The 25,717-nt window shown below is 44.0% G+C and overlaps 1 protein-coding gene across 4 annotated transcripts in view; it reads right to left on the bottom strand.

Annotated features, from left to right (window-relative positions):
- The window catches only part of RFX4 (regulatory factor X4), a 172,485-nt gene that overhangs the window by 86,603 nt on the left and 60,165 nt on the right, over window positions 1-25,717 (bottom strand). For all 4 annotated transcript variants that reach the window (XM_061417197.1, XM_061417196.1, XM_061417198.1 and 1 more), the window contains exon 4: window positions 18,584-18,707. In XM_061417197.1, the coding sequence (XP_061273181.1) occupies window positions 18,584-18,707 (124 nt within the window). The remainder of the gene's footprint in view (window positions 1-18,583; window positions 18,708-25,717) is intronic.

Raw genomic sequence — 25,717 nt, 5'->3', positions numbered from 1 at the left:
GTTGTGCCCCCAAACTCAATCCCCCTCAGTAGGCAAAGATTTGCCACCGACAAGAACTAATCCAGAAGTCCCAGTGCAATGAAGTGGAGATCCCCCCAGACTCTGAGGGAGACAAATTCATGTGTACAAAGAATCAAGTCTGCAGGAGACTGTTTTAAAACAAAAGTTGCCCATCTTATTTCAGAGGTCATTTTGGTGTGGGAAAAGAAAAGGGCCTTTTCAAATAGTCATAATTATAAATTCAGTACAATGACAAGTTGTTCTTTTATAACCATGTATCGTAGAAGTCTTGGGCCTTCTCATAAAACACACAACAATTTTTTGAACCAGAGAGAAAAAGGATTAGGGGAAGAAGTTATTTAAAAGGGATTCTAATTGTCACAAGTTGACATCCTAAAGCAGGATATTCATTCTCTTTGTTGACAATAGACCTTGTCCCTTTTTCAGAGAAGAAAAAATAGTTAAGGATGGTAGTATGAATAAGTTTTCCTGAACACTTTACCTCAACGCTACCACCTTGAAATGGGTGTTTGCCAGAGTAATTTTACTAAAAAGCAAAATGGCTGTCTGGGGAGGCCTTACAAATAGCTGTGAAAAGAAGAGAAGCAAAAAGCAAAGGAGAAAAGGAAAGATATAAACATCTGAATGCAGAGTTCCAAAGAATAGCAAGAAGAGATAAGAAAGCCTTCTTCAGCGATCAATGCAAAGAAATAGAGGAAAACAACAGAATGAGAAAGACTAGGGATCTCTTCAAGAAAATCAGAGATACCAAAGGAACATTTCATGCAAACATGAGCTTGATAAAGGACAGAAATGGTATGGACCTAACAGAAGCAGAAGATATTAAGAAGAGATGGCAAGAATACACTGAAGAACTGTACAAAAAAGATCTTCATGACCCAGATAATCACGATGGTGTGATCACTGACCTAGAGCCAGACATCCTGGAATGTGAAGTCAAGTGGGCCTTAGAAAGCATCACTACGAACAAAGCTAGTGGAGGTGATGGAACTCCAGTTCAGCTATTCCAAATCCTGAAAGATGATGCTGTGAAAGTGCTGCACTCAATATGCCAGCAAATTTGGAAAACTCAGCAGTGGCCACAGGACTGGAAAAGGTCAGTTTTCATTCCAATCCCAAAGAAAGGCAATGCCAAAGAATGCTCAAACTACCACACAATTGCACTCATCTCACACGCTAGTAAAGTAATGCTCAAAATTCTCCAAGCCAGGCTTCAGGAATATGTGAACCGTGAACTTCCTGATGTTCAAGCTGGTTTTAGAAAAGGCAGAGGAACCAGAGATCAAATTGCCAACATCTGCTGGATCATAGAAAAAGCAAGAGATTTCCAGAAAAACATCTATTTCTGCTTTATTGACTATGCCAAAGCCTTTGACTATGTGGATCACAATAAACTGTGGAAAATTCTGAAAGAGATGGGAATACCAGACCACCTGATCTGCCTCTTGAGAAATCTGTATGCAGGTCAGGAAGCAACAGTTAGAACTGGACATGGAACAGCAGACTGGTTCCAAATAGGAAAAGGAGTACGTCAAGGCTGTATATTGTCACCCTGCTTATTTAGCTTATATGCAGAGTACATCATGAGAAACACTGGACTGGAAGAAACACAAACTGGAATTAAGATTGCCGGGAGAAATATCAATAACCTCAGATATGCAGATGACACCACCCGTATGGCAGAAAGTGAAGAGGAACTCAAAAGCCTCTTGATGAAAGTGAAAGTGGAGACTGAAAAAGTTGGCTTAAAGCTCAACATTCAGAAAACAAAGATCATGGCATCCGGTCCCACCACTTCATGGCAAATAGAGGGGGAAAGAGTGGAAACAGTGTCAGACTATTTTTCTGGGCTCCAAAATCACTACAGATGGTGATTGCAGCCATGAAATTAAAAGACGCTACTCCTTGGAAGGAAAGTTATGACCAACCTAGATAGCATATTCAAAGCAGAAACATTACTTTGCCAACAAAGTTTCGTCTAGTCAAGGCTATGGTTTTTCCTGTGGTCATGTATGGATGTGAGAGTTGGACTGTGAAGAAAGCTGAGTGCCGAAGAATTGATGCTTTTGAACGGTGGTGTTGGAGAAGACTCTTGAGAGTCCTTTGGACTGCAAGGAGATCCAACCAGTCCATTCTGAAGGAGATCAACCCTGGGATTTCTTTGGAAGGAATGATGCTAAAGCTGAAACTCCAGTACTTTGGCCACCTCATGTGAAGAGTTGATTCATTGGAAAAGACTCTGATGCTGGGAGGGATTGGGGGCAGGAGGAGAAGGGGACGACAGAGGATGAGATGGCTGGACGGCATCACTGACTCAATGGACGTGAGTCTCAATGAACTCCAGGAGTTGGTGATGGACAGGGAGGCCTGGCCTGCTGCGATTCATGGGGTTGCAAAGAGTCGGACACGACTGAGCGACTGATCTGATCTGATCTGATGCATTTAACAATGTGGGGAGAAGTAGCACATTTGGGTACCAGGCACTGGAGGTTGAGGGAGGTTCTATCCTGCTGCAGGTTCCACAGGAAATTCCACAAAAGAAATTTCAAAAAATTACAAGAAACTTACATCTAGAGCAATGAGACAGAAATGGAATTTCAAATCATGCATACAGACTGGTGAAGAATTCCAAGAAAACTCCCAGGGCTAGAAAGGTAACAATCTAACAATCTGTTGCCCCTTGATAAGTACTGTGGATAACAATTCCAGGAAGTCCAAAAATCCATATGTGAGCCCAAGATTGTCCTTAGGCTGATGGTATGATGTGTCATGTGTGTGAGTGTAAAAGGAAACAGTCATCATACACTGATTTAGCTAGAATGAGGTGAGTTACATAAGATAAGGTTAAGTCAAAAATGGAATAATTCTGAAGACGATAATAAGAGAGGGTGAGGGTGGTGAAGGTAGCATGTGTGCAATGTAAGAAATTTTTAGAACAATTGTTCTCAAAATTGTTCAGAAGGAAGAGCATCTGGAAAGGTTGAAACATTGATATGTTGCTGATGGTATATTAAAAGCATCATGTATTAAACTCATAAAATGTTGCAAAGGTAAACTGAAATCACAATTATAGCTGAAGTGCATTGACTGTTTATATTTACCACGCACTCCATGGACAGAGGAGCCTGGTAGGTTGCAGTCCATAGGGTCTCGAAGAGTCGGACACGGCTGAGAGACTTCACTTTCACTTTTCACTTTCATGCGTTGGAGAAGGCAATGGCAACCCACTCCAGTGTTCTTGCCTGGAGTATCCCAGGGACAGGGGAGCCTGGTGGGCTGCCGTCTATGGGGTCGCACAGAGTTGGACACGACTGAAGCGACAGCAGCAGCAGTGGTAAGGCAGCCCTTTTAACAGTCATTATCTCAACAGTCCTCAGGTGGTTAGAACCATGTCCCCATTTTACAGAGGAGGAAACTGAGGCTCATAGCTATTAAGAAGTCTTCTGAGTTCATGCAGCAGGTAAATGGTGGAGATGGGATTCAAACCCATACAATTTGATTTCTAAACTTTCAGGCTGCATGTCAGTAAAGACTCCTGAAATAACAAAATGTGGAAACTGGTGTGAAATTAGACATTCTGATATGGACACACTATAGCAGATACTAAAGGTTAAGAAAAACATATGCAAGAAATTGAAGTAGAAGGAAACTATCCATGTGCTTAATTTTTTTACTTTGCAAGTTGAAAAAAGACCATCCCTGAAGAATCCCAAAGATTCCTCAAGAGTCCCGTGGTCTGTCTCTGTGCCCCTCCACAGGTGTGCGAGCGACCTGGGGTCAGGCAGATTGTGAGGACTCAAGGAGGAACTGCTGCTGCTAAGTCGCTTCAGTCGTGTCCGACTCTGTGCAACCCCATAGACGGCAGCCCTCCAGGCTCCCCCGTCCCTGGGATTCTCCAGGCAAGAACACCGGAGTGGGTTGCCATTTCCTTCAGTGCATGAAAGTGAAAAGTGAAAGGGAAGCCGCTCAGCTGTGTCTGACTCTTCGCGACCCCATGGACTGCAGCCTACCAGGCTCCTCCACCCATGGGATTTTCCAGGCAAGAGTATTGGAGGAGGGCAGTCACTTAAAACAAGAGGGATCTATGGCCTCATCTGTGTTCCCCATTTATATGGCTGACAGAAGCACAGGTCCCAGAACATCGTTGTTCGTTTGTTTTTTGCATTGCTCAAGCAAGGATGGCAGGAAGGAAGGAGCCATACATTCAAGTAAGCGCTACCCACAGCCCAAATTCCCAAGTACCTCAAGCCTCATGGGGAAAAGACAGGATATAAATAAATTCAATTCATACAAGTGTGTCTGCTGCCCCAGACCCCCTTCCTCCAGTCTTCCTACCTCTCATGGCATAGCAGACATCCATTGATGGCCCCCACCTGTCAGATCCAGCCCTGCCACTACATGTATGACTTTAGGAAACTCATTCAATCCCTCTGACTTTTAGTGTTCTGGTCTGGAAGATGAGAAGGTCTCACCAACAGATCTCTAAGTTCCTTTAATAGATTAAACTTATTTGTATTGAAGTATTAGCAACCGGTAAATATTAATGAATTATCCTGCTTTGTCATACTTGCAGGACAAACTAAAGGCCTTAAATGAAAGGAATCAAGGATTTTGAGAAATCATCAAGCCCTCTGGGGGTGGGGAGTAGGGAGGGGTATTTGTGAGGCCAAAGGGCCTCTGCATGTATTCAAATTGCCCTGTGGTCACAGGTGTCCAGTTGCCTATTGGTGAATCAGCCTCTTCTTGATAAGTTCAACAAACCGTGGACCGTAAATCATGTTACCCACACACAGTCTAAGCTGGTCACCTGTTGCCACCTACACTGGATCCCGTGGGCTCCACATTTGAGAGTAGACCTTACCCGCTCTCGGGATTCTGGGGTCCATTTCCTAGTTGTGACACAAAAAGGACACATGGGGGAGAGACAGGTGAAGGTGATCAGAAGGTGCTTACTCCCATTTATTAGATAAATGAGTTCTGGGTCGCCACATACAGTACGATGACTGGAGTTAAAAATACTGTACTGTATGTTTGACAGTTGTGAGGAGAGTCGACCTTAAAAGTTCTCATGGAACTTGTCTGGTGGTCCGGTGGTTAAGTATCCAGCTGCCAATGCAGGGGACACAGGTTCGATCCCTGGCCTGGGGAGATCCCACATGCCGTGGAGCAATTAAATCAGTGCACCACAATTACCGAGGCTGCGTTCTAGAACCCGTGCAATAAGAGGAGCCCCTGCAATGAGAAGCCCACGTACCACAACTAGAGAGAAGCCCGCACTCCCCACAATGAGAGAAAGCCTACACGCAGCAAGGAGGACCCAGCCAGCCAAAAATAAACAAACAAATTTCTCATGCTAACTATGAATTTTAAAAAAATTCCCATCACAAGAAAGAAACTTGTACCTCTGTGTAGTGATGGATGTCAACTAAATTGATTGTGTCAATCATTTTGAAATATACACATATATCAAATCACTGTGTTGTACACCTAAAACTAATATAATGTTAAATGTCTATTACAGCTCTTTTTTTTTTTTTTTTTTAAAGAAAAGGGTTACATGGATTTCTGAAAAGCTCTTATATGGATAAAATGGCTAAATGTCTACCTCTTTTCCTCTCTAACCAAACTCTAATTTTTTATTCCAGGAGATGGTGGACTACATTTTCCCACCTCCCTGACAGCCAAGGGCAGCCAGTGAGACAAAAGGGAAATCGCTGGGCAGGGCTCTGGGCAAGCTCTGGAGAGCTGACTCGGCTGAAGTTTTGACCTTTCTCTCCCTACACCCTTTTTTCATACTTCTTGCCTGGAATATAGGCTTTGTTGTCAGGCAGCCACTTTGGACCATGAGGTGACCTAGAAATTAGAAGCTATCTGGTAGGGATGGCAGAGCACAGAGAGAGAAGTAGTCCCGGTAGTTCCCTGATGCTACTGTAGAGCTGTATACCAGCATAGGTTATCCTCTTTTAGATTTACTCTATGTGAAGAAAAGTAAAACCACTAATTTATTTAAGTCCTTGTTTGGGAATGAGGAGGGGCATCTTTTAACCACAACCCAACACAATTCCTAACTGATAAACCTTCTGATTTCTACCCAGGATTTACCTCATAAGAAAGGCTCCAGTGGCCCTAGAGTCAACTATTTCATCTTTAAATGGGAACAAAGAAGGCATCTAGTTCACAGAGCTGTAGAAGATTAAATGAGGTAATACATGCAGAGGGCTTGACCCAGTGCCTGGCAAAAGAGTCAGTGTTACTGTCATCATGATTTCTAGTTGAAAAGTGTCTTAATATGGTAAAGATGTTTGCACATTTGTAGACTAACTTCCCCCAGTGATAGATGGAGGGACTGAGGTTCAGAGAGGGAAATGGGGCCTGTCCAGGGTCACACAGGGTAAGGGTGACAGACCCTCACCTTCAGGGCTCAGAAAACTAGCATTATTGGGAACTCCTCACCTATCGCACATGGTGGGCCTCAAGAGAAGTTTGAGGAAGAAGACATTCTTTTGCATTTCAGCCTCCGCTGGAAGGAATATCTGCTGCAAGTGCCTGGAAGGCATTCCAGTTAGAGATGTTCTCTTAGCCAGAAATCGGAGGCCCAGTTTTTCTTTCTGGAAAAACTTAACTCTCGCTAAACACAGTTTGCATCTCTGTGCAGGTAGAGCTTTTTGTTGTTGCTTTGTTTGGGGGTTGCAATGGGTCTTAGTTTCAGGAGGTGGGCTCTTTGTTGGCAGTGTGGGCCGTGGGTTTAGTTCCCTGACTGGGGATCAAACACACATCCCCTGCATTGAAAAGTGGATTCTGAACCATTGGACTACCAGGGATGTCTTAGGGAAGGAATTTTTTTTTTTTTTTTTGGCTAGGTAAGAAGTGGATTTATTTAGAAAGAAACACACTTGGCAGACAAGAGTGTGGGCCACCTCAGAAAGCAGAGTAGCCTGGGTGGAGTTTTCAGAACTTCTAAAAGACCAGTGGCGCTAGCGGTAAAGAACCTGCCTGCCAAGGCAGGTAGACATTAAGAGATGAGGGTTTGATTCTTGCATCAGGAAGATCTGGAGAAGGGCATGGCAAACCACTCCAATATCCTTGCCTAGAGAATCCCATGGACAGATGAGCCTGGGAGGCTATAATCCATAGGGTCGCAAAGAGCCAGACACCACTGAAGTGACTTAGCATGCAAAAGACCAGTAGAAGAGCAGGAGAAAGAAGCATTTGGTGAAATGGAAACACCCACTTCTGCCTTCCATAGATCTCACAAGGTTGTGGGTTGGGAGAAGGCAATACTGGGTTCTGAGAAGTCTTCTGGACTGACCTGGTTCTCAGACTGCCCCTCACCCACCACCCTGAGGAGGGCACAGTTTCCTCCTCTGCACCCCTTCCTCCCGTCCTGGCTGCTCACAGCTCAAGGGCACGCCTGTCATCTTGTTTTGTGGTTTCTCACATGCACACACCCAGAGGACTCCCAACCTCTCGCCCATCTCCTGAGATAAATGCACTCCTAATAAATGGGTGAGCCCATGGGCTGGGGGGGAGGCAGACTGGGAAATACTGGCAGGGGTTTCCAGTGCCTGGAACACCCAGAGGGGAAGAGCTGAAGGGGGAATATCTCGATTGCAGTGACCAGCATGCTTAACCACTGAGAGACGGAGAGGCCAAGACTTCACTCCTAAATTTGATCACGTGGAAGTGTCCAGGTGACTGCTAATGATGACACCAAAGTCTAAAGGACAATTGTTTAGGCAAAACCTGCCTCTACACATACCCACCCTAACCCTAAAAATAACTTGCTCTGTGTAAAGGAGACAGTTAAGTACATGGATTTTGGAACCAGACTTCTCAGGTTCACATTCTGAATCACAGATCTACTTACTGGCTTTTTGACCTTGGGTGAATTACTTAACCTCTCTGGGACTCAGTTTACTCATCTATGAAATGGGGAAAATAACAATTACCACCTCACAGAGTTGTTTGGGGGATTAAACAAGGTTGACATATGTAAAGTGCTTAGAATAGGGCCAGATATGTAGAAAGTCCTATGTAAGTGTTGAAAGAGGGTGTTTGCTATGACCACTGCATTCTCTTGGCAAAACTCTGTTAGCCTTTGCCCTGCTTCATTCTGTATTCCAAGGCCAAATTTTCCTGTTACTCCAGGTATTTCTTGACTTCCTACTTTTGCATTCTAGCCCCCTATAATGAAAAGGACATCTTTTTTGGGTGTTAGTTCTAGAAGGTTTTGTAGGTCTTCACAGAACCATTCAACTTCAGCTTCTTCAGCATTACTGGTCAGGGCATAGACTTGGATTACTGTGATATTGAATGGTTTGCCTTGGAAATGAACAGAGATCATTCTGTCATTTTTGAGACTGCATCCAAGTACTGCATTTCAGACTCTTCTGTTGATCATGATGGCTACTCCATTTCTTCTAAGGGATTCTTGCCCACAGTAGTAGATATAATGGTCATTTGAGTTAAATTCACCCATTCCAGTCCATTTTAGTTCGCTGATTCCTAAAATGTTGATGTTCACTCTTGCCATCTACTGTTTGCACTACCAATTTGCCTTGATTCATGGACCTAACATTCCAGGTTCCTATGCAATATTGCTCTTTACAGCATCAGACTTTACTTCCATCACCAGTCACATCCACAACTGGGTTTTGTTTTTGCTTTGGCTCCATCTCTTCATTCTTTCTGGAGTTAGTTCTCCACTGATCTCCAGTAGCATATTGGGCACCTACCAACCTGGGGAGTTCATCTTTCAGTGTCCTATCTTTTGCCTTTTCATACTGTTCATGGGGTTCTCAAGGCAAGAATACTGAAGTGCTTTGTCATTCCCTTCTCCAGTGGACCACATTTTATTAGAACTCTCCACCATGACCCATCCATCTTGGGTGGCCCTACAAGGCATGGGTCATAGTTTCATTGAGTTAGACAAGGCTGCCATATGATCAGATTGGTTAGTTTTCTGTGATTGTAGTTTTCAGTCTGTCTGCTCTCTGATAAAGAAGGATAAGAGGCTTATGAAAGCCAGAGAATGCACTGGTCATAGCAGACACCCTCTTCCAACAACACAAGAGACACATGGACATCACCAGACAGTCAACACTGAAATCAGATTGATTATATTCCTTGCAGCCAAAGATGGAGAAGCTCTATACAGTCAGCAAAAACAAGACGGGGAGCTGACTGTGGCTCAGATCATGAACTCCTTATTGCCAAATTCAGACTTAAAATTGAAGAGCATAGGGAAAACCACTAGACCATTCAGGTATGACCTAAATCAAATCCCTTAGGACTATACACTGGAAGTCACAAATAGATTCAAGGGATTAGATCTGATAGACAGAATGCCTGAAGAACTATGGATGGAGGTTCATGACATTGTACAGGAGGCAGTGATCAAGACAATCCCCAAGGGAAAAAGAAATGCAAAAAGGCAAAATAGTTGTCTGAGGAGGCCTTCCAAACAGCTATGAAAAGAGAAGGGAAAGATGAAAGAGGAGAGGAAAGATATACCCACTTGAATGCAGAGTTCCAAAGAATAGCGAGGAGAGATAAGAAAGCCTTCCTCAGTGATCAATGCAAAGAAATAGAGGAAAACAATAGAATGGAAAAGACTAGAGATCTCTTCAAGAAAATTAGAGATACCAAGGGAACATTTCATGCAAAGATGGGATCAATAAAGGACAGAACTGGTATGGACTGAACAGGAGCAGAAGATATTAAGAAGAGGTGGCAAGAAAACACAGAAGAACTATACAAAAAAGATCTTCACAAACCAGATAATCACGATGGTGTGATCATTCACCTAGAGCTAGACATCCTAGAATGTGAAGTCAAGTGGGTCTTAGGAAGTATCACTATAAACAAAGCTAGTGGAGGTGATGGAATTCCAGTTGAGCTATTTCAAATCCTAAAAGATAATGCTGTGAAAGTGCTGCACTCAATATTCCAGCAAATTTGGGAAACTCAGCAATGGCCACAGGACTGGAAAAGGTCAGTTTTCATTCCATCCCAAAGGAAGGTAATGTCAAAAAAATGCTCGAACTACTGCACAATTGCACCCATCTCACATGCTAGTAAAGTAATGCTCAAAATTCTCCAAGCCAGGCTTCAACAGTACGTGAACCACGAAGTTCCAGATATTCAAGCTGGTTTTAGAAAAGGCAGAGGAACCAAAGATTAAATTGCTAACATCTACTAGATCATAGAAAAAGCAAGAGAGTTCAAGAAAAACATTTACTTCTGCTTTATTGACTATGCCAAAGCCTTTGACTGTGTGGATCACAATTACCTGTGGAAAATTCTTCAAGAGATGGGAATACCAGACCACCTGACATGCCTCCTGAGAAATCTGTATGCAGGTCAAGAAGCAACAGTTAGAACTGACATGGAACAACAGATTGATTCCAAATTGGGAAAGGAGTACATCAAAGCTGTATATTGTCACCTTGCTTATTTAACTTATATGCAGAGTACATCATGAGAAATGCTGGACTGGATGAAGCACAAGCTGGAATCAAGATGGCTGGGAGAAATATCAATAACCTCAGATATGCAGATGACACTACACTATGGCAGAAAGTGAAGAAGAACTAAAGGGCCTCTTGATGAAAGTGAAAGAGGAGAGTGAAAAAGTTGGCTTAAAGTTCAACATTCAGAAAACTAAGACCATGGCATATAGTCCCATCACTTCATGGCAAATAGATGGGGAAACAGTAGAAACAGTGACTGACGTTATTTTGGGGGGGGGGCCTCCAAAATCACTGCTGCACCCATGCAATTAAAAGATGCTTGCTCCTTGGAAGAAAAGTTATGACCAACCTAGATAGCAGATTAAAAAGCAGAGACATTACTTGGCCAACAAAGGTCCATCTAGTCAAGGCTTTGGTTTTTCCAGTAGTTATGTATAGATGAGAGAGTTGGACTATAAAGAAAGCTGAATGCTAAAGAATCGATGCTTTTGAACTGTGGTGTTGGAGAAGACTCTTGAGAGTCCCTTGGACTTCAAGGAGATCCAACCAGTCCATCCTAAAGGAGATCAGTCCTGGGTGTTCATTGGAAGGACTGATGCTGAAGCTGAAACTCCAATACTTTGGCCACCTGATGCGAAGAGCTGACTCATTTGAAAAGACCCTGATTCTGGGAAAGATTGAAGGCGGGAGGAGAAGGGGACAATAGAAGATGAGCTGGTTGGATGGCATCACCGTCTCGATACACTTGAGACTGAGTAAACTCCGGGAGTTGGTGATGGATACGGAGGCCTGGTGTGCTGCAGTCCATGGTGTCGCGAAGAGTCGGACACAAATGAGTGACTGAACCAAACTAATGTAAGTGTTTGCTATTTTTACTAATTTTATTAAACATCCATGAATGCTGTATTTATAATTATACATAGCTAGACACCTCTAGGGCTTCCCTGGTGGCTCAGCAATAAAGAATCTGCCTGCAATGCAGGAGACCCGGGTTTGATCCCTGGGTCGGGAAGATCCCCTGGAGAAGGGAATGACAACTTACTCCAGTATTCTTGCCTGGAGAATTCCATATGGACAGAAGAGCCTGGTGGGTTATAGTCGGACACAATTGCAAAGAGTCAGACACGACTCCACGACTAACATACCCACACCCAGATATTTCTAATATCTGTTAAAAAGAATTGTCTTTAATAAGATTGGGTAGTTTGACTGAGTATGATGTCAGATGTAGGCCAATTCTGATCCCTATTACCTTGTGTTTGTTTCAATTGACAATTCTGTTGTTCTCTAAATATTTATTTCCCTGCCTCTGCTGGAGCACTAGGGCTATCCCTTTGGAAATGCTTTTTCTCACCCTGGCAAGCCTGGAGGCACCAGCAGCAGGAAGGAAAGGTCAGGGATGAGCAGAAGGTCAAACTATTACCCTCCCCTGCCCCCATTTCAGGTTTCCAACCCCCATCAACTGGCCACTCATGGGGTGGAGTTGAGGGGAAGGAGTTCTGAAGTAAATGAGAGACTGCAGTTTTAACTGGAGCACTGGACTGGACTTTAGTGTCTACAAGAGCATCTACATTATTGAAAAGAGGCTTGTTTTTTCAGTCGATAACCAAAAAGCTATTCAACCTGCCACAAAACCATCAGGGGTTCAGGAAGGCAGTTTGGCCAGAACACAGTTGAGGAACAAAGCAAAGCCATTTTCTATTTGTACGTTTGGCCTGTTCCACACTCATTACACTTGTGGAAACTCATCTGGGTGTCTCTGAGAATAAGAGTGCAACACGAGGTGCGCAGAGACCTGGTCAAAACCCTCCAGCACGAGGCCAGAGCCACAGGGTGAATCCTCAGGCAAGGAGCGAGAGTGATGGGCAGTGGGAGGTCAGCTGGAGAGCACCGCCCTGCAGCCAGTGGAGGGGGACCCACAGGAGGTGCCCGTAAACACACTGCCGGACGCCCACCCAGGCACACGGATGGGGATCCAAGCAGAGCACACTGATAGCTGGGAGGAGCCTTCGGAGAGCACTGACTGGGCAAAATGACTCCAGCTGCTTTCCTCTAGCCACCCTCCCCCACTGACCCCTCCTCTAACCCTGGAGGAGTCAGAATAGGAAAGAAAAAAACTCCCCCTCCCCTTTCACAGAGCAAATTCTGAGGCATAGAGAGAGGGAGACTCTTACTTCCATGGAAGTCAGGTGAAAGTTTTAAATTGGAGAGAACCCAGGTGGGCACTAATGGTAAAGAACCCACCTGCCAATGCAGGAGAAGAGACGGGTTCGATCCCTGGGTTGGGAAGATCCCCTGGAGGAGGGCATGGCAACCCACTCCAGTATTCTTGCCTGGAGAATCCCATGGACAGAGGAGCCTGGAGGCTACTGTCCATGGGGTCGCCAAGAGTCAGGCACGACTGAGTGACCAAGCACACATGCACGGGCTTTTTCATAGCGGAGAATGAGTTTTAATAATCCATCCAGGACTGATATGATGGCTGATCATGGCCTGATGCCATGGTTGGATGCGGGATTTCCCTGCGAGGTTGTCAGAGGGCAGAATAGGAAGGACGGACACTGGTACCTCAACAAGTTTATCCTTACTTGGCAAGTGGGCTAATGGAAAGTGGGTACAATGCCAATTTCATATGGTGACCATATGGGTTAAACAAATTCCCATATGTCAAATGATTCATAGTGTTCTTGGTGAATAGCAATAATATAAATCATTCAGTCTTCAAATATCTGAAGACCTACTATGTGCCAGGCACTATTCCAGGGGGTTAGGCATGCATGGTGAACAAAAAAAGTCCTCATGGAGCTTCCATTCTAAAGAAAGAGACAGACAAAACACAAGCAACTTACATATATATATATATATATATATATACATACACACACATCAGTTATACGTAATTACATATTGCATACAATATATATATTGTATACAATACAGGTGGCACTAGTGATAAAGAATCTGCCTGCCAATTCAGGAAATGCAAGAGATGTGGGTTTGATCCCTGGGTTGTGAAGATCCCGTGGAGTAGGAAATGGCACTCAACTCCAATATTCTTGCCTAGAGAATTCCATGATCAGAGGAACCTGGGGCTACAGTCCATGCAGTCACAAGGAGTTGTACATGACTGAGTGCACACGCAGTATAATACAGTACAGGTAACTATAGTACAGTACAGATAACTATATATACTAGTAACATCATACATATATAAGATAGTTCAGACAGTGATAAGGAAAAAATAGAGCACAATAAAACAGAGGAGACAGAGTGGAATGGAGCCAATTCTAGATAGTGATTTCTTCCCTTGGTAGAGAATTTTAGTTTTAAAACATGTTCTCATAGCACAGTCTCATTTTATCCACACAGTAATTTGGTGAGGGATGCTTCCAAGGAAAGGTAAGGAGACGGGAGCTCAGAAAAGTTAAGTGTCTCCAAGTTGGGTGACCTTTCACGACCCTAGTTAATAGCGCAAGCAAGCACAAGACCAGTTCAGCTAGCAGCCTCAGCATTCTCGGTAATTCCTAAATTAGTTCCAGGACCCAAAGTCAATACAACATTACTGGAAGCCAGTGCTTTTGGAGCTTGGCCACAGTGTTGGAGAGAGAATTTCTATTTCGGATCTCACTTGCAGCAGAGCAATTGCTGCCATCCACTTTATCGAGAACAGTATCTCAGCCAGGTGACTTTGGGAAAGCTTCACTACCAATGCCTGTTTCATTTCAGCCCATTTACAAGTCAGATGGGAAGATGACTACCAGTTTAATTTTTCTCTAAAACCTAAGCTGAAATAGTGAACTTTGCTTGTTCTGAGCTAAAAGTTCAGAGATGAATCATACGTTCAGACAGAACTGCTCAAAGGGAGACTGTCCACGATTCCCCTCCAAGGTTTTTCAGAACAACTAGTCCCTTTCTCTCTAGGAGATGGCAGCTGCAGCTTGCTCGGAGCCTTCAGGAAGGGCAAATGTGTCTGGGATTTCAATTCAACAAACTTAATGTGAAAACCTTCAGTAGGCACCTTCTGTCCTCTGTGGCTGGGAGGACAGCCCTCCTTTCCAGTGCACTTGAAATCGATGGCAAGGCAGCTGCAGAGAGCATTTTTCATTTATGCTTTTAATTCCATTAGAGTATGTCCCTGCTTTGGGACTGAAGATAAGATGGCATTTGGATGCTTTTTTAAATGACTATTCTGAAAGCAGCTGGCACTGTAATTCTTAGAGAGGAAACTTACTATTTGGAAAAATACTTTGAAAAGCCGTTTGGAATAAATGAGACCTTGTGGGTATAGATGTCAGCAGGAACCAAGGATTGGAGAGCAGAGGAAAATTGGTGGAGGTCATCCCAAGAAAGAAGGAGAGAGTGAAGGGAACAGAAGGAGCTCTAGGAGGAAGCAGAGAGGGCTGGGATCAGCTTTGGGGAACTGGCAGAAGGAGGACCAGGGAGCATTCTGAGATGGGGACATCTGTTCCATGGGACAATGTTTGGGGTGTAAACCACCACTGCAAACTTCAGTCTGTTAGGATCACAGATGCCTTCTGTGGACTGCTTTGTGCAAAGCAAAGAAGACCCTGAGTGCCATCCCTAGCTCGTGATGGTGCAGAATAGGGCTGTCCAACAGAACTTGCTGTGCAGATGGGAATGTTCTATTGGCACTGTCCAATATGGTAGCCTACAGTTACATGTAGCTACTGTGTATCTGAGGAACTGAATTTTAATTTTAAGTTAAACAACTGTATGTGGCCAGTGGCTACTATACTGAACAGCACAGGTATAGAGAGAGGTGGTATATATAGAGGGAGGAGTCCCAAGTCAAGGTGACCCTAAAGAATGCTCTAGGTAGAAAACTACCGCACAATTGCACTCATCTCACATGCTAGTAAAGTAATACTCAAAATTCTCCAAGTCAGGCTTCAGCAATACATGAACTATGAACTTCCAGATGTTCAAGCTGGTTTTAGAAAAGGCAGAGGAACCAGAGATCAAATTGCTAACATCTGCTGGATCATAGATAAAGCAAGAGAGTTCCAGAAAAACATCTACTTCTGCTTTATGGACTATGCCAAAGTGTGGATCACAATAAACTGTGGAAAATTCTTCAAGAGATAGGAATACCAGACCACCTGACCTACCTCTTGAGAAACCTGTATGCAGGTCAGGAAGCAACAGTTAGAACTGGATATGGAACAACAGACTGGTTGCAAATAGGAAAAGGAGTACGTGAAGGCTGTATATAATCACCCTGCTTATTTAACTTATATGCAGAGTACATCATGAGAAATGCTGGACTGGAAGACGCACAAGCTGGAATCAAGATGGCTGGGAGAAATATCAATAGCCTCAGATATGCAGATGACACCACCCTTATGGCAGAAAGTGAAGAAGAACTAAAGAGCCTCTTGATAAAAGTGAAAGAGGAGAGTGAAAAAGTTGGCTTTAAGCTCAACATTCAGAAAATGAAGATCATGGCGTCTGGTCCCATCACTTCATGGCAAACAGTGGCTGACTTTATTTTTCTGGGCTCCAAAATCACTGCAGATGGTGATCGCAGCCATGAAATTAAAAGATGCTTGCTCCTTGGAAGGAAAGTTATGACCAACCTAGACAGCAGATTAAAAAGCAGAGACATTACTTTGCCAACAAAGGTCCGTCTCATCAAGGCTATGGTTTTTCCAATAGTCACGTATGGATGTGAGAGTTGGACTATAAAGAAAGCTGAGTGCCGAAGAATTGATGATTTTGAACTATGGTGTTGGAGAAGACTCTTGAGAGTCCCTTGGACTCCTCCCTTGGAGGAGATCCAACCAGTCCATCCTAAAGGAAATCAGTCCTGAATATTCTTTGAAAGGACTGATGCTGAAGCTGAAACTCCAATACTTTGACCACCTGATGGGAAGAACTGAACTTATTTGAAAAAGACCCTGATGCTGAGAAAGACTGAGGGCAGGAGGAGAAGGGGACAACAGAGGATGAGATGGTTGGATGGCATTACCAACTCAATGGAGATGAGTTTGAGTAAACTTGGAAGTTGGTGATGGACAGGGAGGCCTGGTGTGCTGGAGTCCATGGGGTCATAAAGAGTCAGACACAACTGAGTGACTGAACTGAACTGAACTGAACTGAAGGATGCAAACACCCTAGGACTTGTTGAAATCCTGGGGGCAGATTTAAGACTTGGAATGCTAGGTGGAGGGGGTCTAGGAGGTGCTAGGAGGAAGGGGTCAGAGATAAATTGATTTTACCTAGATCACAAGATCAAGGAAACCCTGAGCTGACAACAGATTTGAGAGGAAAAGGAATAGAAGGTCCTTACACAGGCAAATTGGAGTTTCTAGAAATGGTGAATTTTTTTGGTTTGTTTTTGTTTCAAAGCCTAAGCTAACCAATGGCTATTTGTATCTGTGCACAAGCATCTCATGGAGAATTCATAAGAACAACAGTTGTAATGCACATGGTAGGTGTTACTAAGTATCTGAGCAACCAGATGACTGATAGCATGGTAGGCCCTATCAGCCACCGCCGTTCTCTCCTGTGTATCTTGCAACATCCCTGGGAAGAATGCAGGAGTTAATTCCCTTTTCAGAGCTGACAGGACTGAGGCTCAGAAAAGTTATGTGATAAGTCCAGGAGAGCTGGGATTCTTGGTCATTTGGTTCACCCAACCTGTCTTCCTATCTGAGAGGCTTTATCTGGACTCTCCATCACAGTCACTCAGGATGCATGTGAATACGAGAGAATGTTGCAGGACCACAGAACAGGAATGCTCTCCATCTGGATTCTTCCTTCTCCCACTGCTGAGGGCTCACAGTCCCCCTCCCTAGTCTGCGAGCCTTTCCACAGGGGGACCCAGACCAGGTTCCCTTTAAGTCCCACTGCCTGCCATAATGCTTCCCACACAGCGTGTCTCAGTCAATACTGCCCAAATGAATAAATGAACCGGCAAAAGTTGTTTGACTTTTTTTTTTAAGTTCTTTTCACTTTGGAGAACCAGCATTAACCCATCACACAAACATTTTTCCCTCCCTAAATCACCACCGAGCATCTTCACATTTTTTGAGTGAAGCCAGTTCTCAGCCACTTGGTTTCAAACTCTCTGGTGTGGTTGCTTCAGGCCTAACATGCTCTGCTGTTTTTTTCTTGCTCATGATATATCTGTTGGGGATCTGATAAGGAAATTTCTGAAACTTAAACATCTTCCTGTTGTTTCAGTCCACTACACTCCCACTCAGAACACTGGTAAGGAATAATGGTGCTGGACAAGACTGCCTGTTTTTTTTTTGTTGGCAGATGCAGGAAAAAAAAAATTATACGTGGTAAAAAAAAGAAGCTAATAAAAGGAGAAAGAGTTTAGACATATTGACTCAAATTGAGTGCTTTCAGGATTTAAAATATCTAGGTTTTTATCTATCAAATAAACACATGATGTATCTTTTTTTTTTCCATTGGAATACAATTGCTTTACAATGTTGTGCTAGTTTCTGCTGTACAATGAAGTCAATCTTAAAGTTCCAGCTGCCTGCCTTGCGCTGCTGAATATGAATGTTCAGTGGTAAGGACTTTCTGTAGAGATAACTACAGAAAACGTGTGGAATGTATTTTCATCAAAAGTGGATAGAGAACAGTCAGGTCTGCAGTGCTAGGACAGATTGTACTGCCTCCAGCTGAGGACTCCCGGACTTCCACGCTGATGATGCAAGCCCTCTTCACAGTTTCTCCAAGTCTCTCACGTTGCTAACCCAAGTCTGTCCCACTGACATCCACATAACATACTTTCCAGTTCAAGAACTACCTCTCAGAGAAAAGAAGTTACTGTTTGCAAATTGAGTACTGAGGAAATTCAAGGTAGACGTTCACTTTTATTTTACAACATGTCTGAATTGTTTGAAGTTTTTGATCTTTGGTATTACTCTGTTTTGGCATTAGGTTTGGTACTACTTTGTTAACAATTGTTTGACATTTTAATGGCAAAGTAACCAAAGTATTTACTTTAGTAACCTAAAAAAAACTTGAATTATTTAAAACATGGTTAAGAACTACACATCCATTACTGAGAAGGGGAAGAAAAGGAATAAGCTAGGTGAGGTTGGACTCACCTTCCCAAAGCTGGCAGCATTAACAGGCTGGGTGTCATTCTTCTCACAAAAATCCAGGTAATGCATGTAGAGGGCGCTGCGGGGGATGCACACTCCTTCTGCAATCTCGTAGTTCTCCTCCAGCCTGGGGAAATAAAAGCGTGATGAGAGAACCCAAGCAAGAAGGACCTGTTCTTTCTAGTCCTTCTCCAGAGCTGGGCAGGCCTTAGAAATAACTCTTCTACTACAGATGGGAAAACTGAGACCCAGGAAGACAAAGCAATATGCCTAAGGTCGGGCACGGAGTTGGCAGGATCAGACTCCTGGCCCCTTTGGGTACTACCTCAGGTCACTTTTCCAATGCAAATTCTTAATCCCTTTCCTCTTTGGGGTCATTGACCTGACTGCATTCTGGGTGAATCAGGTTCCCCACAACTCCAAGCAATGATACAGAATACTGCAGGCGCCCCCCTTTACCCAAGCTACCCACTGTGTAGCCGTCTCTAATAGGTGTCAAAATCTTGGAGCTTCTGGGCTAATGAGAGCAACAAAGTGAGACAGCCAGGGAAAACAAACACCCCATGACAGGCTGGGAAGCTCGAGGGGCTCTGACCTGCTCACTGAGAGAGGTTTTATGACCACGGCAGGGGGCTAAACTGCTTGTTTTCTTGCGGCTCACCTTCCCTGCTGTACTGAGATTATATCATATGATTCCAGAGCCATTGCCTTCTTAATAACTATAGGCTAGGGGTTCAGGGTACCACACTGTGGGCAGATTCTTTACTGTCTGAGCCACCAAGGGAAGCCCAGAGAATTTCCACTTCAGTTCAAATTCCAGCTTTGGCACTTGCTGGCTTGGTGACCTTGGGCAAGTTATTTAACCTCAGCCCTCAGTTTCTTTCTGGAGGTATCAACTGTAACTGCCAGACTGTTGCATCTGATTGTTGATCAGATGTAATGTGTGACACAAACCAGCATGGGGCTTGGCATGTGGTGAGCACTTAGTAGGTGTTGGACTTCATTATCATCCACTCTCCCTCTCCATAAAACATTTTTGAATACTCAGATGTTCAGAATTTGTGCTAGATACTGGGGACATAAGAGTAAACTAGACAGTTTTTTTTCCCCTCTTTAACCCAAACACCAAAACTCAGACATCCAATCACCAAGTTCCCCCTCATTAAGTCAGCCATGAAGAAAACAGAAGACAACAGCACGTTGGTGTTCACTGTGAATGTCAGGAGCAACCAGCACCAAATTAAACAGGCTGTGAAGGCTTCAGCAACAAGTTTATGGTTGCCGGCGGGAAGGATGAGGGATAGGGATAGTTAGGGATCTGGGGATGGACATGTACACCCTGCTATATTTAAAATGGATAAACAAGGACCTAGCACAGGAAACTTTTCTCAGTGTTATGTGGCAGCCTGGATGGGAGGGGAGTTTGGAGTTCAGTTCAGTCCTAAATCATGTCCAACTCTGCAATCCCATGGACTGCAGGATGCCAGGTTTCCCTGTCCATCACCAATTCCTAGAGCTTGCTTAAACTCATGTCCATTGAGTCGGTGATGCCATCCAACCATCTCATCCTCTGTCACTCCCTTCTCCTCTGCCTTCAATCTTGCCCAGCATCAAGGTCTTTTCCAATGAGTCTGTTCTTCACATCAGGTGGCCAAAGGATTGGAGTTTCAGCTTCAGCATCACTCCTTCCAATGAATATTCAGGACTGATTTCCTTTAGGATGGACTGGTTGGATCTCCTCCAAGGGAGGAGTCCAAGGGACTCTCAAGAGTCTTCTCCAACACCACAGTTCAAAAGCATCAATTCTTCAGCACTCAGCTTTCTTTATGGTCCAAATCTCACATCCATACATGACTACTGAAAAAACCATAGCTTTGTAGCTTTGACTATATGGACCTTTGTTGGCAAAATAATGTCTCTGATTTTAATATGCTGTCTAGGTTGGTCATAGCTTTTCTTCCAAGGAGCAAGCGTCTTTTAATTTCATGGCTGCAATCACCATCTGCAGTGATTTTGGAGCCTAAGAAAATAAAGTCTCTCACTGTTTCCATTGTTTCCCATCTATTTGCCATGAAATGATGGGACTGGATACCATGATCTTTGTTTTTTGAATGTTGAATTTTTAGCCAGCTTTTTCACTCTCCTCTATCACTTCCATCAAGAGGCTATTTAGTCCCTCTTTGCTTTCTGCCATAAGGATGGTGTCATCTGCGTATCTGAGGTTATAGATATTTCTCCCTGAAATCTTGGCTCCAGCTTGTGCTTCATCCAGCCTGGCATTTCACATGATGTACTCTGCATATAAGTTAAATAAGCAACGTGACAATATACAGCCTTGATGTACTCCTTTTTCCAATTTGGAACCAGTCTGTTGTCCCATGCCTGGTTCTAACTGTTCCTTCTTGACTTGCTTCTTGCCTTGCATACAGATTTCTCAGGAGGCAGGTAGGTAAGGTGGTCTGGTATTCCCATCTCTTAAAGAATTTTCCACAGTTTGTTGTGATCCACACAGTCAAAGGCTTTGGTGTAGTCAATAAAGCAGAAATAGATGTTTTTCTGAAACTCTCTTGCTTTTTCTATGATCCAACAGATGTTGGCAATTTGATCTCTGGTTCCTCTGCCTTTTCTAAATCCAACTTGAACATCTGGATGTTCTTGGTTCATGTACTGTTGAAGCCTCACTTGGAGAATTTTGAGCATTATTTTGCTAGCGTGTGAGATGAGTGCAATTGTGTGGTAGTTTGAACATTCGTTGGCATTGCCTTTCTTTGGGAGGAGAATGGATACAAAGTATATGTGTGGCTGAGTCCCTTCACTTTCACCGGAAACTATCACAACATTGTTTGTTAATTTGCCCTTCCCCGATGGGGCTTCCCTGGTGGCTTAGAAGGTGAAGAATCTGCCTGCAATGCGGGACACCCAGGTTCAATCCCTGGGTCAGAAAGATACCCTGGAGAAGGGAATGGGAACCCACTCTAGTATTTTTTCTTTGCCTGGAGAATTCCATGGACAGAGGAGCCTGAAGGGCTACAGTCCATGGGGTTGCAGAGAGTCAGATACCGATGAGTGACTAACACTTTCACTTTTCAGTACAAAATAAAAAGTTAGAAAAAAAAAACAACAGCCTATGAAGAAGCTCTATGACATTTATGTGGCTGAGGTCACACCTTGATCAGACCTGATGGAGAGGAAAAGGCATACATTTGACCAGCTCCTGACTATGGATACTATACTTTGGATATTGAAAACAAAATTGGGATCATCTAAACTGAGTCCAGTTGGCTAAGTCTAAATATAAAAGTTTTCACTATTGAAATAAAAAAAGAAGAATGTAAACATCCAAAAGAAACAGCCTCCTTTGTCATGGACACATTGGAAGGTTAAACCTCTTTTTCAACAAAACTGCTGGGGCATATGACAGTTTGGGGACTTCTCTTTGAGCCCTGCTGCCACCAGACCATGAGGCACACACTGTTCAATAAACTCACCAACAGAAAATATTTCTCCTTTGATGGTGAATTGAATTTTAGGAAATAATCCCAAGTCATTTGGAACCAAGCTTAAGGGCTTAAGTAACTGGAATACCCTTTTCTCCCAGTGATTTTTTCTAGGGGGTCAGAAATAAGGCATGATGCTAAAGCAATGAAACAAATGTCCTCGAGTGGCTTCTAACTTTCTCCGAGGGCACTTGCCAAAGAAGTGGTTCAGCGCTGTCGTAACTGAAGAGGAATGAGGACACGGCCTCCCAAGGTGCCCACTTGAAAGGGCAGTGGTCCTTTGGCTCATTGCAACATGTGGCTGAGAGAAAGTCAGCTCAATCATTTCATATTCCAAGTGCGCGGATGACGCAGACAGCCAAACAACCCAAGGGACGCTCAGAAGAGTGAAGACGCCTGTGCTGACCGACCGGTCCCAGGTCATCTCACCCACTCCCCCTTCTTCCGGGAAGGGGAACGCTGAGTAACGCCTGACAGTTTTTAGAAGTGTTCCAGGAAATAGTTGATGCAATCCCTTCTAGGCAACCTAATTCCTTGAGGCTAGGGTGGTGTCTGATTCACTTCTGCGTTTTTAAAGTCCAGCAGACTTCTGGGTACACAGCAGGTGCTCAGTAAATGTTTGCTGGATAGATTGTTTCAGTCATACATTCCTTCAGCAAGTATTTATTGATCTCTTATCACCCACCAGGTGCTGGGGATGCCGTGGTACACAGAATCGTCCTTGTTTGTGCTTGGAGAGCTGATGAATGGTGGACAGTGGATAAAGGGGCTTCTGAGATGGCTCTACTGATAAAGAACCCGCCTGCCAATGTGAAGACGTAAGAGATGTGGGCTTGATCCCTGGGTTGGGAAAATCCCCTGGAGGAGGGCATGGCTAACCACTCCAGTATCCACGCCTGGAGAATCCCCATGGACAGAGGAGCCTGCTGGGCTAGAGTCCATGGATCACCAAGAGTCGGACATGACTGAAGTGACTTAACACAGCACATAGCGTAGACAGATAAAGATACAGGTCATCTTCAACTCAACAAATATATTTGAGTGCCAGCCAGTGTTCTAGACTTTAAGGAATCAGTGGTGACCAAAACAAAGGCCCTGTCCTGAAACGGCTTACATTCTGTGTGTCCCCAGCATCATGAATCAGAACTCAAAGGGTGTTACCCTGTGGAAAAATGGTTTCACTTAGAGATTAGGTTTTACTTAGAGATTAGATTAGGCTCTATCCTGAGCCTTGGGGCTGGTGTGAATGGGGGTCAGCCTTTTAATGGACCCCTAAATGCCATTCACAGTATCGTCTCCCTAGAAAAGTGAAGTTCAAAGGTCCAAACAACCAGCTTATGCACAAACTCGTGGGGATCATCTGAAAAATGCAGCTTTCACAAAGTGGGGTCTCACAAACATTCTTTGTTTGGCCTGAACAGTGTTGGCCCAACTTTTAAAATTCAGGACATTTCACATAAGAAGCTGGATTTCTGGCTTCTTTTGAAAAGGCTGAGATCTGGCAGCTTTCGGCCCATATTCCCGCATGACAACAATTGGCCAGAGTTACATGCACCCTGGGGTTGGCCAGAGTCCTCCCTCCTCACTATTTTTCTTACACTCAATCTATTTTCTGTTCCCTGTCTGCCTCCTGTAGGCTCCTGTGTTGACATAAGACACAATCTATGCCCTAGTTTACTTTGCCGTTTATTTGAGGGAGAATAACACACAGAAATAAGAATATTGAAGCACAACAAATTCCCAACCACAGGTACAGAGGAAGGTGGGAAAACAGAGAAATTACCGTGAAGATGGGAACAGATGACTGTGGTTCCATCTTTGTAACAACAACAAAAACAGTATCATCTGTTGAGCTCTTATTAGGTGCCAGGCACTGGGTATGGATTATCTCTCAATAACCATATGATGGAAGTGCTATGCCCATGTTTTAGATGAGAAAACTGAGGCTCAGAGGATGAAATTCATTTGCCTATGGCCATGCAGCTAGTAACTGGGAGAGTTTTTCACACTCTGAGCCACTGTGGTATTCTGCCATGGTAGATGGAGGGGATTCCAGGCAAGGAGAACAGCAAGGATAAGAGACCAATGTGGCACAAGCTTTGGATGATGGAGACACTGGTCTGAGTGGAGAATGGGGTGTGTAAAGCAGTATCTACAACGAGAGAACTGTGGGAGCACGGAGAATTCTTGAATGCCACACAGGAGAATATGGCTTGACATAAGAGTTAGCAACCTCCAGAGTTGAAGAGTTACTATGAGAATGGTTTTGCTTCAAGAGAAAATCCCTCTGCCATCAGGCCCTCTGGGAGTACTCAGGACCTTGGACTTTGGGCAAGGAAGTATACCAGGGCAGATGATACCAGTAGCAGCTGCATGGTGAAGTGAAAGTAGCTCAGTTGTGTCCAACTCTTTGCAACCCCATGGACTATACAGTCCGTGGAATTCTCCAGGCCAGAATACTGGAATGAGTAGCCTTTCCCTTCTCCAGGGGACCTTCCCAACCCAGGAATCGAACCGGGGTCTCCTGCATTGCAGGCGGATTCTTTACCAACTGAGCTGTCAGGGTGAATTGGATCAAGTGCAAGAGCACAGCCAGCCGTGGGCGGGGTATGCTGTCAGTAAGAGGCGACCAGCTCTACTGTGGAGCTGTGCTGGTGAACCCTCAGTGGTTGCTCACAGATGCCCACAGCCAAAAGCAGTACCCGGATGTAGACCAGCCACTTTGAGGATAAAAAGCCACAGGACAAAGACTGGGGTGCAAGAAGCAAGAGGAAGCCTGCATCCTTGGTGACTTGCTTAAGTACCTGCTCCAAGCATGGACCTCCAACAGCTGGGCATGAAATAGAGAAAATAAAACCTCAAGTGTCAGGGCTTCCCTCATAGTCCTGTGGTTAAGAATCCACCTTGCAATGCAAAGGATACCAGATTGATCCCAGGTCCAGGAAAATCCACTTGCCACAGGGCAAATGTGCACCACAACTAATGAGCCTATTCTCTGGAGCCCTTGAACTGCAACCACTGAGCTCACGGGCGGCCACTATTGAAGCCCACATGCCCTAGAGCCCGTGCTCTGCAACATGAGAAGCCACTGAAATGATAAGCCCTCACGCAGCAACTACAGAATATCCCTCACTTGCCACAACTAAAGAAAGCCCATGAGTGGCAACAAAGACCCAGCACAGCCAAAAATAAAATAAATATTTTAAAAAATAAGTTACTATGATAGTGTTATTTTCAGAAGGCAATGGAGTGGTACCGAGAGAACTGGAAAAAAAAATATTCAGAGCCAGGAATACCCAGGTGTTTCTAGGATGCTGTAGGAATAATAATAATGTTATCAAATACAATGGAATACTACTCAGCCATAAAAAAGAATGACATAATGCCATTTGCAGCAACATGGATGGACCTAGAGATGATCATATTATACTAAGTAAAGTAAGTCAGAAAAAGTCTAATACCATATCACTTATGTGGAATCTAAAATACGATACGGATGAACTTATTCACAAAGCAGAAACAGACTCACAGGCATAGAAAACAATTTTATGGTTACCTAGGGGAAATGGGGTGGGGGAGGGATACATTAGGAGTTTGGGATTAGCAGATACCAACTATTATATATAAAACAGATAAACAA

This window comes from Bos javanicus, chromosome 5 (assembly GCF_032452875.1).
Source record: "Bos javanicus breed banteng chromosome 5, ARS-OSU_banteng_1.0, whole genome shotgun sequence".
Taxonomy (NCBI): domain Eukaryota; kingdom Metazoa; phylum Chordata; class Mammalia; order Artiodactyla; family Bovidae; genus Bos; species Bos javanicus.
Note: the sequence above shows the minus strand (reverse complement) of the source record. Positions and strands in the feature narration are given on the sequence as shown.